At 36.1% G+C, this 17,398-nt stretch overlaps 2 protein-coding genes across 4 annotated transcripts; both read right to left on the bottom strand.

The window, feature by feature from the left end:
- Positions 1–189: 189 nt before the first annotated feature.
- Positions 190–1,469, bottom strand: LOC122294709 (F-box protein At4g18380-like). The gene has a single exon (XM_043103632.1). The coding sequence runs from the start codon at positions 1,367–1,369 to the stop codon at positions 320–322; it is 1,050 nt and encodes a 349-aa protein (XP_042959566.1). The 5' UTR covers positions 1,370–1,469; the 3' UTR covers positions 190–319.
- A 1,395-nt stretch (positions 1,470–2,864) lies between these two features.
- LOC122294708 (serine--glyoxylate aminotransferase) lies at positions 2,865–8,512 on the bottom strand. Of its 3 annotated transcripts, XM_043103631.1 has the most exons (7): positions 8,424–8,509; positions 8,336–8,391; positions 5,874–6,140; positions 5,036–5,320; positions 3,812–4,178; positions 3,418–3,628; positions 2,865–3,203 (listed from the first exon to the last, which is right to left on the bottom strand). In XM_043103631.1, the coding sequence occupies exons 3-7, from the start codon at positions 6,076–6,078 to the stop codon at positions 3,066–3,068; spliced, it is 1,206 nt and encodes a 401-aa protein (XP_042959565.1). In that variant the 5' UTR covers positions 6,079–6,140; positions 8,336–8,391; positions 8,424–8,509; the 3' UTR covers positions 2,865–3,065. The 3 variants fall into 3 exon arrangements, with proteins under 3 accessions (XP_042959565.1, XP_042959564.1, XP_042959563.1); XM_043103630.1 differs by having other exon boundaries at positions 8,336–8,512; XM_043103629.1 differs by having other exon boundaries at positions 5,874–6,148; positions 8,336–8,511.
- Positions 8,513–17,398: the final 8,886 nt, after the last annotated feature.

The raw sequence follows: 17,398 nt of genomic DNA on the forward strand, positions 1-17,398 counted from the left end.
CTCAACTCATAATTACAACCTTTTCAAATTTCTATATAAAATATAATAAATAATTTAATTTTTTCAAATCTTAACACAAAATTAATATTAAAAAATTATATTATAACAATATTTTATTTATTACTATTTAAAACATTTCATTTCATTTCATCTTATCTGTTTAACCAAAGGGCTTTTTGGGACAAGTAGTTGGTAGTAATTTTTGTTCCCTAAAACTTACATGCATTGGTCTTCACTCTAATCCCAACAATCAAAGCAAACAGTTAAAAACTTCTATTCACCATATCTACAAAAACAAAGAAATATGCAACTTGAATACTCAGAAGGAGCTCATTTCCATCACAAACGTTGGCTTCCTCTTCACCATCTCTCTCACAGCTTCTCCAAAAACTGCCTTCTCTTCATCCTCTCCATCCAAACCACCCACCAACAAATCCCCATCACTTTTTCCCTTTGTCACCTTACCAGAAGGCTTGATGAGCATAACTGTAACTCCTTTCATGGCAAACCCGGATGCCGGCAACTCCATTACCTGCTTGTACCACAGCTTCATGCGCAATTTTGGTATTGGAATTCTCTCCAAGGACGACTCTAGTAATGTTCCCTTCAGAGTATTCCTCAGCTCAACTATCTGGTCTTCCACCATGCAAAGCTTCCCTTGCTTTCTTGTATCTGTGATAACTACTCTTTGAAGTGCAGGACACTCTGCAACGATCTGTTTCAGGAAGCAATGCCTCACGGACGCAGATACTAAGCAAGATATCGTCCACATGATTCGGGATTTCAGCTCTTCTCCAGCTAAATATGGATGCAGAAATTCTTCTTCTCCTTCTTCTTCACGTTCTTTTCCATTGGTACTTGATGAAAAAGTTCCCTTTTGGAAGGAGGTTGCGCCTAGGATTATGCAACTCTTGAGCTCTTCACCAAATTCAGCTTTCCACTTGAGCAACGAATCACCACTGTTGAATCCCATCTCACAGTCAATATAAGGTAGCTTTAAATGCAGAGTTTTTACTCCATTGAAGTTTTTCAGAACTTCATTAGGGGAATAGTACAAGAAATGGTCAGACTTGAAGTTTGAGGCGTGCCCGGCAGAAATGATTTGATGAAGGAATTGAATGGGTTTTATGATCAACTTGTGTACAAAGATCTTGAGAACTTTTATGGGTAAGACTTGCCTTAGTTTTGGATTAGGCACATGGAGAGGGAGGGGAAGAAAAATGGCATCAACTTGAGGAATAAGATAAGCAAAACGCTTAGAGACTGAGAGGCATCTTATTAAAGTCTCAGCTTCAAGGAGTTTATTGAAGATGAGGAGGAGAATTGAATCTGGAAGACGATCAAAATGATCTTCTTGATTGGAACTCATTGAATTTTGGGTTATAGAAGAGAGGTGGAAGATAATTGGAAGGTTATAAAGGAGTGCGTATAGTTTTAAAACAGAGGGACTGCACGCGGTTTGTTAGACCAAAGTCCAGGTATTTGGGGACGGTTTTAGTAGGACACGAGTTTCTGACTAATATAGGATGTTCCGGCAAGCATAAAACCTTATCCAAACTATTTTTTTAAGGAAAAGAAACCAAAAATAAAAAATAAATAAAATGAGGCAACATGCTGCAAAAGCAAAAGTTAAATTAATCAATATTGGATATGTTTTGTGAATATTGATATGATAAGATTGAGATGATGCTCATCTTAGGATGCCAAACTAGAACGTGGGATATTAGAGACATGCCCAAAGATTCGGTGGTCGACTGATTATTAGACCAAAAAAATTTCCATCAGTGTTAACCAAAACACTTAAATGATTAAGAGGAATTTTTTCTTTCTTTCTTCTGCTGAAAATAATTGGAGTTTCCTTGAAATGAATGTGCAAGAATACAGCCATTTTGCCTTTCCGTTTTTCTTGTTGAATCCAGAGAAAGTTGTAATTTTAACGAAAAATTGAACTGGTCCTGCTTAAGAGCACAACCAGCACTGTTGTGTGTTTCTTTTTTTTCCCTTTTATTTTTATTTTTTTTGTCTTTTTTCTTCTCTCTTGTTAAATGTGCTATATATGAAAAGGTGGGTGATGATGAAATGGGTGGAGGAAATGAAATTGAATTTACAAAATATATGGTGACAGAAAAAATAGAGGTCCCAAGTGATAAGAACTAAATGACAGAAACAGCAATGTGATGTGAGATGCGAATGTAGCAGAAGGGATGAAAATATTGAGATATAGACACATGGAAAGATACAGACATGCTGAGTGATTCGAGGATGCTGGAGACGAAATATTAAAGCAGAAAAACTACCTAAAGATTAAAAAAAAAAAAAATACAAGTAAAAGAAACTGATGGTGATGTTAAAGGAAACAGAAGTGCTGAAAGATATGGGTCAAATTGAAGGATCAGGTGAAACAAGCATGCTAAAATATGCAAGGATGCTAGGTAGGAAACACAGGAAGAACAAGGTTGGTGAGAAAAAACAAAAACAGAGGTACTAATATAGGATTAAGATCCCCTAGAGTTCCTACCCAAACTCTAGTGCCCAGAATGGGAGAGAGAGAGAGAGAGAGAGTTCGGGTCTCTAGAGGATCCAAATCCACTAACACATGGTGATGATTAGATTTTCTGCATGGAGATCATAGTACTGGCATTGAGTGATTTCTTACTAACGATCATCCAACTTTTGAAGCCATATGAGTTAGTGAACAGAAGAGCTAGTTTAAGCACCCAAAAAAAAAAAATCTTAATATTATTCATACTTAATAGACTTGGCTTAAGGTATTTAGTTTGTCTTAATATCCTAGAAAGACATGTTTATTAATCTTTTAGCAGGTTTTATACAGGCATCATTCTTTTATCCAAGTGAGGTCAAACTGAACATAATGTTCTCAACATAGTAATAGTGCCAATAGAACAGGCAATTGGACTTAAAAGATGTGTCCAAATACAGAAACAATGCCAGAAGCATTGTATATTAAGTAGGGAATTTGGTGAGCCTCGAGAATGCAAGTAGAAGACATTATACATTTTTTTACGAGGAAGCCACGTAAGAAAACGTAATTACATAAAGGTGACTCAGATCCTGGAAGGGATGAGTGGGATGTTGTTCTGCAAGTATGCACAAGCAGCAGCAACTCCACTTCCTAGCTTAACCGGATAGCCCACATCCTTGAGTATCATCTCCACTCCAGCAAGACAACCCAATAATTGTAACTGAAAATAATGAAAAAAGATTACCAGATAAAGAAGGACCAGGGCCATTCATGAGCAGAAAATGTCTTACGAACTGTAATTTTTAACTATTTAGGATGGAATTTTACCAAGAAAGAAATATTTGAAGGCAGAAAGAAACTACGATTAGGGACATGCCAGACTAATATGCGATCCAGTTATAAAAGACATTAAGGATATTTGAAAATTAACACACCTCATTCAAATTTCCAAGGTGCCCTATTCTGAAAACCTTCCCAGCTACTTTATTCAGACCCAGACCTAAGCTTAAATTGTATCTTTTCCATGCCCTTCTAACGATTTCAGAACTATCAATATAGGGAGGAACTACAACTGCAGTTACTGTGTCACTGACCCACTCCTCCTTTTGGGTGCAGTTCTTCAAGCCCCAGGCCTCCACAGCAAGCCTGCAATTTAAGTTAAGAACCACCAATAAAACCAATAATTCATATTTAAAGAAAGAATATACGGAGCATGAACATCACAATGTTGTTCTCGGAATTCATCAATTCATCCTTTACATAGGCAGCTAGACTCTCAAAAGGATCAGTAGTGATAGACCTAATTAAAAAATGCAAAATATGCCTCACCTTGTTGCTTTGCCCAGACGGCTATGCCTTGCAATCACATTGTCAAGCCCTTCCTCAAATAAGAGATCCAGAGCTACTCTGAGACCATACAGCAGCTGGATGGAAGGGGTGTACGGCCAAAATGTTCCCAAATTATAGAACTTCAAGTAGTCCTTCCAGTCAAAGAAAACTCTGACTGATTTGGCAGTTTTAGATGCCTCCAGAGCTTTAGGGCTTGCACATACAATACCAATCCCAGTGGGAAGAGACAGAGCTTTCTGAGATCCAGTTAAAGCAACATCTATGCCCCATTCATCCATACGGAAATCAAGAGCGGCTATGGAAGACACTCCATCAACAAGGAAAAGAGCTGGATGCCTATATTCATCTGAGAGTTCAAGAGAAAACGTAAGAGCCAGAAGGAGAAAATTGAAATTTTTTTTTTTGGGGGGGGGGGGGGGGGGAGCAGAATTTTCAACTGAAAGGGAGAAGTATATACAGATTAATAAATCAAAGTTGTAAAAACTAAAACCAAGAATTTTATGAAATATCACAATACAAACATATAAAAGAAAACATGATGCATTCCAATTAAGTCTTCAAAACTGTATATATATTCTGGGAAGAGATCAAGATATACAAGCAATTTTATAGACAAGAATTTGGACAACATATAATGAACCAAATTAAAAACCAACCTAATTTTGTTTTATTGATAGGTTGAACAGAGAGAAGAACAATTTGAAGTATAAAGGCAGCTGCCTTCATGGTTAGATTATGATGAGGAAAGGGCTCTGGTTAATGTAATCCTATCATCCATGCAACATGTGGCCAGCCACATAGATGGAGAAACATGACACTATCAAAGAGAGGTTTGAGTATCAGCTGATTGAATGATCTTAAAAAGATTAATTCATCTAAGTACGTTCACTCTGTTCTCGAGCAGTGCCGCAAGTGCTATCCGCTAAAAGAGTTGCAGAAAACACTTAATCGTCACCAAATGTGTTCCAAGAAAATATAACTTACAAGTCAACCTTTTACTTGCGCTTTTTGGTTTTTCTATTAACAATGATGCCATACCAAGCTAAAATATCAGACTGACGTTTTTAGTTTTTACCAAAGCAAGATGTTTTTCATGGTTTGGCCATTGTAACAGGTTTAAGTGGTTCATAACTTCAAATGTGAAGGCATCATATCATTCCGAATAACCTCTACCATGAAAAACTCATTAGATAATACACTTACCAAGTATTTTCCTCACTTTAGCCAAGTTATTAGTAACTCCCGTTGCTGTCTCATTGTGAACAATGCAAATTGCCTTTATGGTGTGTGCAGTATCTGCCGCAAGTTTTGACGCCAGAATGTCAAGGTTGGCACCTTGGCCCCATTCACTTTCTACGACATCAACATTGAAGTTAAGGCGCTGCTGCTGATCAATCCAGAGAAGACTGAATTGACCAATGAGGAAAGATACAATGCGATCTCCTGGAGATAATGTGTTTGTAAGTGCACTCTCCCATGCACCAGTACCTGAACCAATGAAAAAAATTCATTATTTAAATTGTAGCATATAAATGAGACATACAGTGTAATCAAATAGATGAAATTGAATACTAATGCACCCATGGAATCAATCGTGTAAGGATGAAAGTACCACCAACACAATTTTACTACAAAATTACAAGTTTGCATTTGGCATTTTAGAAAAGCACCTAGAAACTGATTCCAGAAGTTCCATCCTAAAAACTGGAATTACTAGGATGCGAGGGAGCCAAACAAATTTATTATAAAAGTTAGGTATCACCTCTAGGAATGATAAAAATAATGATGACGACGACGATTTTTGTAATCTCAAACATGATATCACTCAAAATACCAACTACAATCAGTCGAAATGATACATGTTTTATTCTTTTGACATATGGACACGTCTCTATGCACTAAAAAAAAAAAAAAAAAGAGCCAATCTGAAAACAGAAACTCAGACCTTCCTGCTAATTAAGAACCAATGGAATTCAAACTTTGCATGAAAACCCTGTGCATCAAAAAATACATTCTATAACTACATTAATGAACACATCACCTGTGGTGGGGATCATAAATGGTGTTCCTGTAGTAGTCTTGAAAATCTTCTTCACATCCTCAAGCAGTGTTTTTGTCAATGCAGGGACAGCTGGAGAGCGGTAATCTTCATTGTTTCTGTTCATGGCCCTAATGACAGGTTCCGGGATATTGACTGGCCCTGGAACAAAAAGATGGTTCCTCCCTGGTCCATAAAAATGGTCCATCTTTTTCCCCTTGGAATTTCAATGAGGAATTGAGTACGAACAAATTCTCGAGGCTCCCAGCACTAAAACACTTCAAGTGCAAAAACCCATCAAATAAATTAATCTTAAGATTCTTATAAAGCATTCCATTATGTATTTTCATACAGTCCCAAAACATACAATTTATTACATGCATAGGACCTTTTTATGCCCAAATACCTCAGCTATGTAAAACCCAATTGAAATGAAACTTGTCTATTCCATCATTGAGTTAATTGTTATTAAGTAATGTTCAGAAATGCAATGGTCTATGTTATTCAAAGTTATGAAATTAGAATTGGTTTCAGGAAGTAATATATGGATTTAAGAAGAAGAAAAGGGACTATAAGAACCGTAAAAGGGAGGGATTAACCTCCCAACATCAGGATACAAGCAGGTTTATGAATGGGAAAATTAATACTAGATTTAGGACCAGAGTCTTCTTTGTAACTTGATGCAAAAAGAATTACTTTTCTGTTTGCAGAAAAGATTGTGGAAGTATTAAGTAGAAGCGAAGTTGCTTACTCTTCCATAAGCATCAGGAGAACTTACTTTTAGTGCCCCATATAGTCAAAGAAATGGACAGCTCCCTGCCATTTTGCTTATTGCTTTTTAATATAACATTGGGTAAAAGATTACAAATTTCAAAGTCTTGAAGTTTAGCTTTCTTTGTAAGAACTTTGGAGAACTAGACATCTGATTGTTGATAATCGATAAAACTCCAAAAATACAGTATTTCCATAAAAATATGTAGTTCTACGCTCTGGACTTAAAATATGATGAAAGATAATGAAAATTATTTTCTGGCTTCTTCTGTAGACCCTCTATTTCTTTTAAGTGAAACGAGACCATGAGTGGTACCAAAAAGAACACAAGTATACATATACAGACACAAAAGTTTTTGTAATATTACCTTATGGGAAATATTGTAGGTATTACAATTTTCTTTAAAAAATCCTTACAAAACTGATCTAGTAGAGCCTATTAGGTGGTGGCAAAAGGCAAAATTATTTAGTAAAATCCCTAGCACACATTGTGTTATATCAAAGCAACAAGAGGTTCAGTAATATTATCTGGGCCTCATAATTACCTGATCTTACTAATTAAAGTAGTTGAATTTAAACCCTTATTGGGAGAATTAAAAAGAGACTACTTCCAAATATTATAGAATTACTCAGGAGTCATCACCGGTATTTACAAGCCAAATTTCCTTCCCCCTTGAAAAAGTTTTTATCCAATTCAAGGGAAGAGGGGCCACTTTGTCATAATATTACAAATTTAATATAAGATTTACCTTAGATCAAGTAGAAGATCTCCTGGAATTTTTATCCAAACCTATGACCTAGAGTGAGAAAAAGATAGACACATGTAATGTGTCCTCTAATATGTTTTGAACATTTAATATTGCTCTCAGGCGACTCACGTACATGAATAACAATATTATATGACTCACTTCATATTTCTATCTCTTTTTCGTTGTGGGTCATAAAATTTAGGCAGTACATCTAAAAATATTAATCTGACTACCTCTACCTCCAACATCCAAATCTTAATGATGCAAGGGAAAAATAAAAAGTGGAAAATCAGAATTTTAATGAAAGATAAGTTTATAGATTTTGGATAAGACATGACCTTTGTTGTAAAATAATGCTATTATAAGAACAAGCAATTAAACAAAGGCATGTCCCATTGAAAGCTCTTTGTTTACTTCCACAGCCTTTGAACTGAAATCCACAATAAATTCCCCTTCAAGATTATCACTAATGATAAATAAATAGATAAAGCTGTAACTCCAGGATCAGTACAGTTTCGAAATTTCACAAGCCATTAGTCAGCTCTTACCTTCTCAAAATAGTAAAAACTGTTTTATTTTTCGAGCAAAATACTGATGAAATTACAAAAGTCCAATTTCCCCAAAAACTTTTTTTTTTTTTTGGCAATATATCATATGCATATTCCCCCCTTTTATCATCTTTGTTATCCTTCCATTTAGACATATACTTTCTTGTCAGAAGAATCATACCAAATCAGACGGACAGAGTGACAGACACACACAAATAAAGAGAATCCCAGGTACTAAGCTGAGCACAAAAACACTCTGAAACTGAAACCATAGTACATATACACACGAAAACACTAGACGGGAAACATACGCATAAGCATAACGTATGGGATGTGTACTATGGCCAGATTCCAGAAGTCAGAAGAGTAAATTTTGCAGAAGAACTGGTCGTATTACCTGGAAGTGGAACTTGCTGGACTTTTACAAAAATTCTAATGCCTGCTCTCTCTCTCTCTCTCTCTCTCTCTCTCTCTCTCTCTCTCTCAACTTCGGCAGAGAAGCTGAAAGGGTGGAAAGGAATACACTTAGCCTTACAATTTTGTTTTTACAAAGAGCAAGGGAGAGGCAATCAACATTTTCATGCTTATATGATACATGCGTGGCAGATAAGAGCCCTTCAGTGGGCATCTTGCGGCTGTATATGATCCCACGAGTGAAGACCGTCTGAGTCTGCATGGTATTTCCATTTTCCATCCAATTATTTATACAAAAATCCTATATCTAATATCTAAGTCACTTTTACGTATTTTTTTATACACTCTACTAATATAATTGGTTATTAATATATTTATTTATATTTATTATAATTTAAAAAGAAAGAAAAATACTTTTTTTATAAAGAAATTTTATAAAAGTAAATCTAGAAACTGACTTAATCAACTTGATGCATTATGTCAAATTATAAAATTATTTTTATTGTAAAATAAATTTAACATATTATATAAAACTATATCAATTTATGAATTTATTAATTTTATAAAATATTTTTATGGTGGTAACATTCTCCAAAGGAAATGCAGAAATTAGCAACACTACAAATTAGAGGGGCAATCATGTGATAAGCACAGAAAGTAGCAGGAGAACTATCAAAAACATGTTAACGTTGTTACCAAGTAGTACTCTGGGAATTGTCGATTTGAGGTTGAGAAAGCAATGTGAAAGATAAAGTGATAAAAGGGTTGACAACCACACCTCTCCTGTGGGAACCAAGGCCACACAGCAGTTTTTGGATGGATGCAGGCTGGCTAGCTCTTTAATTTCCTCATACCCCTAATCTCAAGGCAGTTCATGTTGAAAGATAAATATTTTAGACATAAAATGATTTATTATATAAAAATAAATTTATAAATTGACGTAGTTTGATGCGATACGTTAAATTATAAAGTTATTTTTATTGTAGAGTAAATCTAACACTAGATTACATGAGGCTACGTCAGTTTATGAGTTTACTTTTATACTTTTATGTCTGTAACACTTTTCTTGTTAAAATTATTGAAACTTTTTAGGATCATGAGTCAAAAGGGTGTGGGGGTATGAATAAGGTTGGGCTAATCAATTTTGAAAACGTTTAAGGTCGGTTTGTTAAGTACTTTAATTTGTTTTTCCATTACACATTTAATTTTTGAACAGAAGTTAACTTTTGCAACTTGGACAACAAACTTGCTGTAGTAAAAGCTTTTTATGGCTAGTTATTGTGACGAGTCTATCTGGGACAACTAATTTTCACGGAAAAATATATATTTACAGCGGAAAAATATATATTTACAGCAAAATATAAGATTTTTGCGGCGACAATATGTCTTCGGAGGATAAAATTATACTATTATTGTAGTGTGTTCATTTGAACTCGATTAACTATCACAATAGTAAATTCATTTTTATATTTAACAAGAATTACTACTTCTTTAACTTATGATCATTCCTATAAATATATGCTAATAATTGTTATTATATATTAGGGATTTAATATTTCGTCCGAATTTGTTAAATAGATAAATTCCTATTAAGAAACCACTAATATATAGTTGCATTCAACTATCTTTTACAGTTTTGTTTGTCATAAATCATATATAATTATTTTGTCAAGAAATGATCAATTACTTATATAATATCTTATCTTTCATATAAATTATAAGATCCAACCCCAATTCTATTATATATATGCAAGTATAATTTCTTATATATGTGTGTATATAAAAAGCCACATGTATAGTATATTAAAACTAGAAAACAGGATTGAAACTAGTAAAACTAGAAGAACCAATTTAGGAGGATAACAGATATGGAATCGGTTTTTAAAAAAGTAAAACTGGTTCATACTGATTCGATCTCAAATTTTATCAAAAACCAAATCAAACCGGACGGTTACACACCTAGCTTTAGTCCTCTTCTCCTTAGAATTCCTTTAACCCGTATAAAAACCCTAGCTACTTCTCTCGTTTGTATAAATCCATGCATGCCAAACTTTATGAAACCAGCAAGAGCCAACCGCACATCATCTGTCCCACGTTGCCTGTAAGTTCTTCCCTCACCCTTTGTTTTTTTTTTAATCTTCTTTCATGCCACACTGCCCAGCCAACATCGTGAGCAAACCCGGCATATATATATATATATAGCAAGCAAGCGAATAAACAAACTAGCATGGCGTCTTATATCCCTTTAGATCTTCTCTATGAAATCTTTTCACGACTACCCATCAAGTCACTTTTCCGATTCAGGTGCGTCTCTTCTCTAATATGGCGTAGCATCATAGACGATCCATACCTCGCTTATATGCACCAAACCCAAACATGTGCTGAAGAACGAAACGTTTTAATTTTCCACCATCCCGGCGACACAACGAACGTAATGTTTAGCCCGGAAGGGAGATTCTCAGCGGCTTGTTTCTGTAGTTTAGGTTGTTTCCTTAGTTTTTCAAAGTTTGAAACTTTGAAAGGCTATTATCTACAGTGCATCTGTAATGGGCTGTCTTGCTTCACAAAAAGTAATCATGGTAACGATATAAGAATAAAGAGATAGGCAAATATGAGAATACAACTTGATGATACTGCTGTTGTATTGATCAATATATATATAGAGTTACATAATAACAAATTACGGTTACATGAAAACAGAAATGATTACAAAATCTTATCTATACAATTCAAACACAGATAATAACAAGATGACCAAACTAGGAGCTGTTGTAACAACTTGCTCTAATTAATCTGACTTATCCTCTTCATCACATGTTTGAATTTGAATGGCATTGTTATCCTTAACATCCCCCTTCAAGCTGATAGGAAGTGGACGAACTGAAAGCTTGTCTCGAAGGAAATTGAAACGTGAAGAGGTAAGACCCTTGGTGAATATGTCAGCCAACTGAACATAGGTGGACAGATATCGAAGAATTAAATCTTTTTGAGCAACCTTCTCACGTACGAAATGGTAATCAACTTCAATATGTTTGGTTCGGGTATGAAATACTGGGTTAGTAGCAAGTGATAAAGCTCCAATGTTATCACACCAAAGAGTAGGAGGAGCAGGGAGTGACACTTGTAAATCAGCAAGGAGCATTCAAAGCCAAGATAATTCTGCAGTGGCAAAGGCCATGGCTCTATATTTGGATTCAGTACTAGACCGAGAGACAACTGGTTGCTTTTTGGTACTCCAGGAAATCAAATAGGGACCAAGGAACAAGACATAGCCAGTTGTAGATCGACGATCCATTACATCACCTGCCCAGTCGGAGTCACTAAATACTTGAAGTTGTAAAGGACCTTTGGTGAAGTAAAGGCTGTGATGAAGTGTCCCTTTTAGATATCTTAGTACACGCTTGGCTGCAGACCAATGTAGGGAAGTTGGGGCATGCATAAACTGACAAAGCTGGTTGACCACAAATGCAAGTTCAGGTCTGGTGAGAGTGCAATATTGGAGAGCACCAACCACTTGTCTGTAAGTGGTAACATCTTGAATTGGATCACCATCATTTTTGGACAGCTTGGTACCTGCAGCTAAGGGTGTGGACCAAGGTTTGGCTCTTGCCATGTGTGCTTTGTGGAGCGCATCTGTAATATATTTTGATTGAGAGAGATAGAGTCCAGACTGATCTCTAAGCACTTGAATGCCAAGAAAGTAATTTAGGGGACCTAAATCCTTCATGGCAAAACTTTTCTTCAAGTTGGTAATGAGATTCATGATAAGTGACAGATGAGTGCTTGTAACAATGAGATCATCGACATATACAAGGATAAAAATATGAACTCCAGATTTGTGATAAGTAAATAGAGAGTAATCAACATGTGATTCACAAAATCCAAGTTGAAGTAAAGTTTGAGAGAGTCGATGGAACGAGGCTCTAGGTGCCTGTTTTAGGCCATAAAGTGACTTATATAATCTACATACATGATTGGGAAAGGATGAATCAATGAAGCCAGGAGGCTGCTCCATAAAGACTTCCTCCTCAAGTTGACCATGTAAGAAAGCATTGGAGACATCCAATTGTCTTAGAGGCCAATTGAAGTGAACTGCTAGTGTCAAAATAATTCTGATTGTAGATGGTTTAATGACAGGACTAAAAGTTTCAACGTAGTCCAAACCATCCAACTGTTGAAATCCTTTTGCTACCAATCAAGCTTTAAATCTGTCAATTGAACCACCAGCCTTTTGTTTGACCTTATAAACCCATTTATTTCGAATAACATTACCATGAGTTGGTCTGGGACATAAGGACCAGGTGCCATTAACCTGTAATGCTCGAAATTTTTCCTTCATTGCTGCACACCAGGCAGGATCCTTAGCAGCTTGGTGAAATGTGGAAAGAGCAGTAGGAATGGCCTGTGAGGTAAGTGCACATAACGGGTATTTGGTGGAGTAATAGAGGTGGAAGTCAGGGAGGGTTTTGGGTTGAGAGGAACCTGTTTTGGATCGAGTAAGCATGGGATGAGTGTTTAATGGTTTTGCTATGGGTGGTGGAGAGGGACTGTGACCAGAAATAGCAGATTCTGGATTGTGAGGTTCAGAAATGGGTGAGATATCAGCTTCTAAATGTTGAGAGTTATGGGTTGATGATGCAGGAGGTGTATAGGGAAGTAAAGGTGAAGAAGAAAAGGAAGGAAAAGTAGTTACCTAAACAACTGATGATGACTTGTGTGAAGAAGGTTCCTGCATCGAGCCATGATTCTTTTCTTGAGGCTGAGTAGAAGATGATTCTAAGGAGTGTGCTGGAAATTGTGTCTCATCAAAAACAACATGTCGATTGAGATAAACTCGATTGGTGGAAGGATCAAGACACCTGTATCCCTTGTGATTGGAACTATATCCTAGGAAAATGCATTTTTTGGATCGATAGAGGAGTTTGTGAGAATTGTATGGTCTGAGTAGTGGGTAACAGGTGCAGCCAAAGATTTTGATGAAGGAGTAGTCTAGAGTTTTATTTAGTAAGATTTGAAATGGAGTCATGTGATTTAGGATAGTAGTTGGGAGTCTATTAATGAGAAAAATGGCTATATTGAAAGCTTCTACCCAATAGTTGAGAGGAAGGTGAGCATGGGCCAGCATGGCTAATCCAGTTTCAGTCACATGTCTATGTTTCCTCTCATCAACCCCATTTTGTTGGGGAGTGTGAGGGCATGACATGTGATGAAGAATACCATTGGATTGAAGAAAATCCTTACACTAATGTGAGGTGAATTCACCACCTGCATCAGATTGTAAGCATTTGATTTTTGTGTTGAGGAGATTTTCAGCAAATCCTTTAAATCTAAGGAAACAATTGAAGGCCTCTGATTTAGTATGTAATGGATATAGCCAAGAGAAGCGAGACAAATAATCAATGAATATTATATAATATCAGTAGCCACTTATTGAAGGAATAGGAGAACACCACAAATCAGTGTGTATTATTTCAAGAGGACACTTGGACACTCGACTAGAAACAGGGAAACTAATTTTTTGCTTTTAGCCAGTTGACAAGGTTTACAAAGGGAACTATTGTGTGCATGGCCTTTTACAAAGATATGACTTCTAGACTCTAAGACTTTGACTACTTGAGAAACTGGATGCCCCAAACACAGATGCCAAGTTGATAGGTCTGTTGCAACTCCAAGTTGGGCAGTAAAGGCAGAGACTTTATTGTGAATGGATTTATTAAAAGAGGTGGTAAGGGAAATGGGATAGAGTCCATTTCTACTTGGCTCTTGTAAAAGAATTTGGCTCGTGAGGTTGTCCTTCACAACAAATGAATCAGCAGTTAGTTTAAACCAGCAGTTGTTATCTTGGCAAAATTTTTGAATGGAAAGTAAATTAGTGACAATAGTGGGGCAATGTAAAATATTCTTTAAACAAAGAGGCATGGAAGAGGTTTGAAGTTTGGTGAAACCAGTATGAGCAATGTGCAAACCTGAGCCATTACCTACTGCTACTTCAGTTTCACCTTGATAAGGTTCACTGATGTGCAGGTTATTCAGATCAAAAGTTATGTGACTGTTGACACCACTATCAGCTAGCCAAGTTTGATGTTCAGGGCTGAGATTGTTGGTTGATGCAGCCATGGTAGCAAGTTGAGCTGGAGGATGATGACCCTTATATGCAAAGTCCATTCTATGGTAGCAATCAATAGCTAAGTGGCCAAGTTTGCCACAAATTTGACACTGAGGTCGATTAGAATTTGGTGCAGAAGAAGCATTAGATCGAGAGTCCTTTGGTGTCTCAGGTTTCTTGGAATGAAAATTCTGGTTGGGCTTAAAGGGACCTTTATAGAACTGCTTCTTGTGAGAGTTGGGATTGTATCTCTTCTGTTGAGAGAACAAAGCCAACCCTCCTGATTCTGTAGTGGAATTATGACTCTGTACCATGAGTTCATAGTTGAGCAGTTCTGTCTGAAATTCATCAAATGAAAGTGATGTTTGTCGTGTTGCAAACGAATAGGAAGTAACAAATGCATGAAATGAGGGGTTTAAACCACTGATCAAATAGGATATGAGATCACCATCATCAATAGGCTTTCCAACAATAGCCAATTGATCAGATAATGTTTTAGCAGTCTGAAGAAAATCACTACAGGTTTTGGAACCTTGGCGCAGGGATTGTAGTTGCCTTTTGAGATGAGCTACTCGTGATTTTGATTGAGAAGCAAAACGTGAGGCAAGCTGACTCCGGACCTGTTTAGAAGTAGAGAAACAATAGACAGAGGACAAGATTGTCTCGGATAAGGTTGCATTTAACCAACTGAGAAGATATTGGTCCTTCCTTTGCCAGAGAGCAAAAGCTGGATCAATATTAGTGGTTTCCTTGCCCTCAGAGTCGATTAAATACTTGGAAGGACAGGATTCCGAGCCATCAATAATACCAAACAAGTCAAGGCTGCGGAGAATAGGTGTTAATTGAGATACCTAGAGGAGATAATTGGTGTGATCCAGTTTGATGGAAAGAAGAGGGGCTAAATTCTATGCAGTGAATGGAGTGGTAGCAGAAATATTATTTGCGGAAGACATGGTTGAATCGAGAAAGGTGTGTACCCAAGAAAGGCTCTTGATACCATATAAGAATAAAGAGATAGGCAAATATGAGAATACAACTTGATGATACTGCTGTTGTATTGATCAATATATATAGAGTTACATAATAACAAATTACGGTTACATGAAAACAGAAATGATTACAAAATCTTATCTATACAATTCAAAAACAGATAATAACAAGAGGACCAGACTAGGAGATGTTGTAACAACTTGCTCTAATTAATCTAACTTATCCTCTTCATCACACGTTTGAATTTGAATGACATTGTTATCCTTAACAAACGAAAGCATCGTGGTTTTGTCCTACACAAAATGGGATGACATACTACGGGTTAGGCTTTGATTGTTCAACAAACACATTCAAGATCGTTCGAGTGTTTGATAATGAATCCAACAATACTGCTTTTCCTGGTGAAGTATTCACACTTGGCACGAACTCATGGAGAGCCATTCCCAAAGACCCTCATTGTCGTTTATTTGGATTTCCTATATTTGAATTTGGGAATCTTCATTGGCTTGCTAACCCTAGTGATGAAGATGAACAGGATCATCATCTTCGAGTAGTCTCTAAGATTGTTTCGTTTGATATTTCCAAGGAAGAATTTGGTTTGATTTATCCACCTAAATTTAGGGGGCCGAGTTGTTTGCTTGTTCTAAATGGAAATTTGGCTATTGTTGTCGTTGATAGCTCGAAGTCCTGGCCGCAAATCAATATTTAGGTATTGAAGGAATATGAAAGGAAAGATCAATGGGTCAAAGAGTACGATATTGATCATGTACAATCACATAGAAGCTGTTTTTTCAGTAGACTTGCAGGCATTTTGGAGCTAGTGGAATTTGGCCGAGTGCTCCTATTGAACTGTCGTGGAATTAGGTTAATGTATTGTGATCTACAGACTGGTAGGGCAAGGTATTTTTTTTTTTCCAAGGCTCTGTCTTGGGACAGAGAGGCCCTATGTCACATGGCAGCATATTATCTATTTATGGGTTTCAGGCAAATTAGTAATGTCTGGTATAACAAAAATTTTATTTACAGTCATTTTTGTATACTCTTTTGTGCATTATAGTGATGTCATTGGCTGTATATTAAAAAATAATTAATGCAATCAATTATATCAGTAAAGTGCGTAAGGAATATGTAAAAGTGACTGTACATATAATTAATTAAGGGTATGAACTTTACTCTTTTATTGTTCTCGTTTTAGGGTACTAGTACTAAAGACTTTGGAACTTATTTCAGTAGATATTGTTAATCATATCATTCATCTTATGATCTTCTCCCAGCTAGTTCTCTCACTATTTCTTTCATTATCATTTGTTGATGCAGTCGATCTGCTATGCTTTCGTTTATACTATTTCATTATTTATTTGTAGACACCTCATGATGATCATGCAAGACCTTTAATTGCCCAAGCCATGACCCCAAAACAAGTAGAGCATGGGTACTGTCGCTAGTTTGACATGCAATGACTAATTAGAAATAAGATTAAAGTCCCGTTAGGTTTCACTGATGCATTGTTTGAATCCATCTCATCTCAAAGTCTAAACAACATTCAAATACAAACACTTTACAATTTTAAATTTTTAACATTTTCATCTCATCATTACTTAATCATTACAACTTTTCCAAATTACCTAATCAGTGGCCTAGCTAGTTGATGAATCTCCTCCATTTTTAATAGTGATGGACAGTAGTGCTTCGTCTTTCTCAACTACTTAATTAATTAGGGATGGGGAAAGTCTAAAAACCGAATCTTTTCAGGATCAAATTATTAACACGCGCACACATATATCATTCACAAATTAGGGAAAAACCTTTTAACCATTTTGCGACAAAATTTGAGACTATTTGTAGAGAAATACATCACCGCAAATATCATGATCACTTGCATACAAAATTGAAATAAAAGAGCATTTTGAGACTTCTTATTATTGTACCCTTGTGGCGAAAACAAATGGA

This window comes from Carya illinoinensis, chromosome 14 (assembly GCF_018687715.1).
Source record: "Carya illinoinensis cultivar Pawnee chromosome 14, C.illinoinensisPawnee_v1, whole genome shotgun sequence".
In the NCBI taxonomy this organism is placed as follows: Eukaryota; Viridiplantae; Streptophyta; class Magnoliopsida; order Fagales; family Juglandaceae; genus Carya; species Carya illinoinensis.

Excerpts from the sequence above, each read along its gene's own strand:
- LOC122294709 (XM_043103632.1), bottom strand. The coding sequence starts at position 1,369 with ATGAGTTCCAATCAAGAAGATCATTTTGATCGTCTTCCAGATTCAATT.
- LOC122294708 (XM_043103630.1), bottom strand. The coding sequence starts at position 6,078 with ATGGACCATTTTTATGGACCAGGGAGGAACCATCTTTTTGTTCCAGGG. Across the intron at positions 3,629-3,811 it reads CGTCTGGGCAAAGCAACAAG|GCTTGCTGTGGAGGCCTGGG; the intron begins GTGAGGCATATT and ends CTTAAATTGCAG. Across the intron at positions 3,204-3,417 it reads ACCTTGGAAATTTGAATGAG|TTACAATTATTGGGTTGTCT; the intron begins GTGTGTTAATTT and ends CATTATTTTCAG.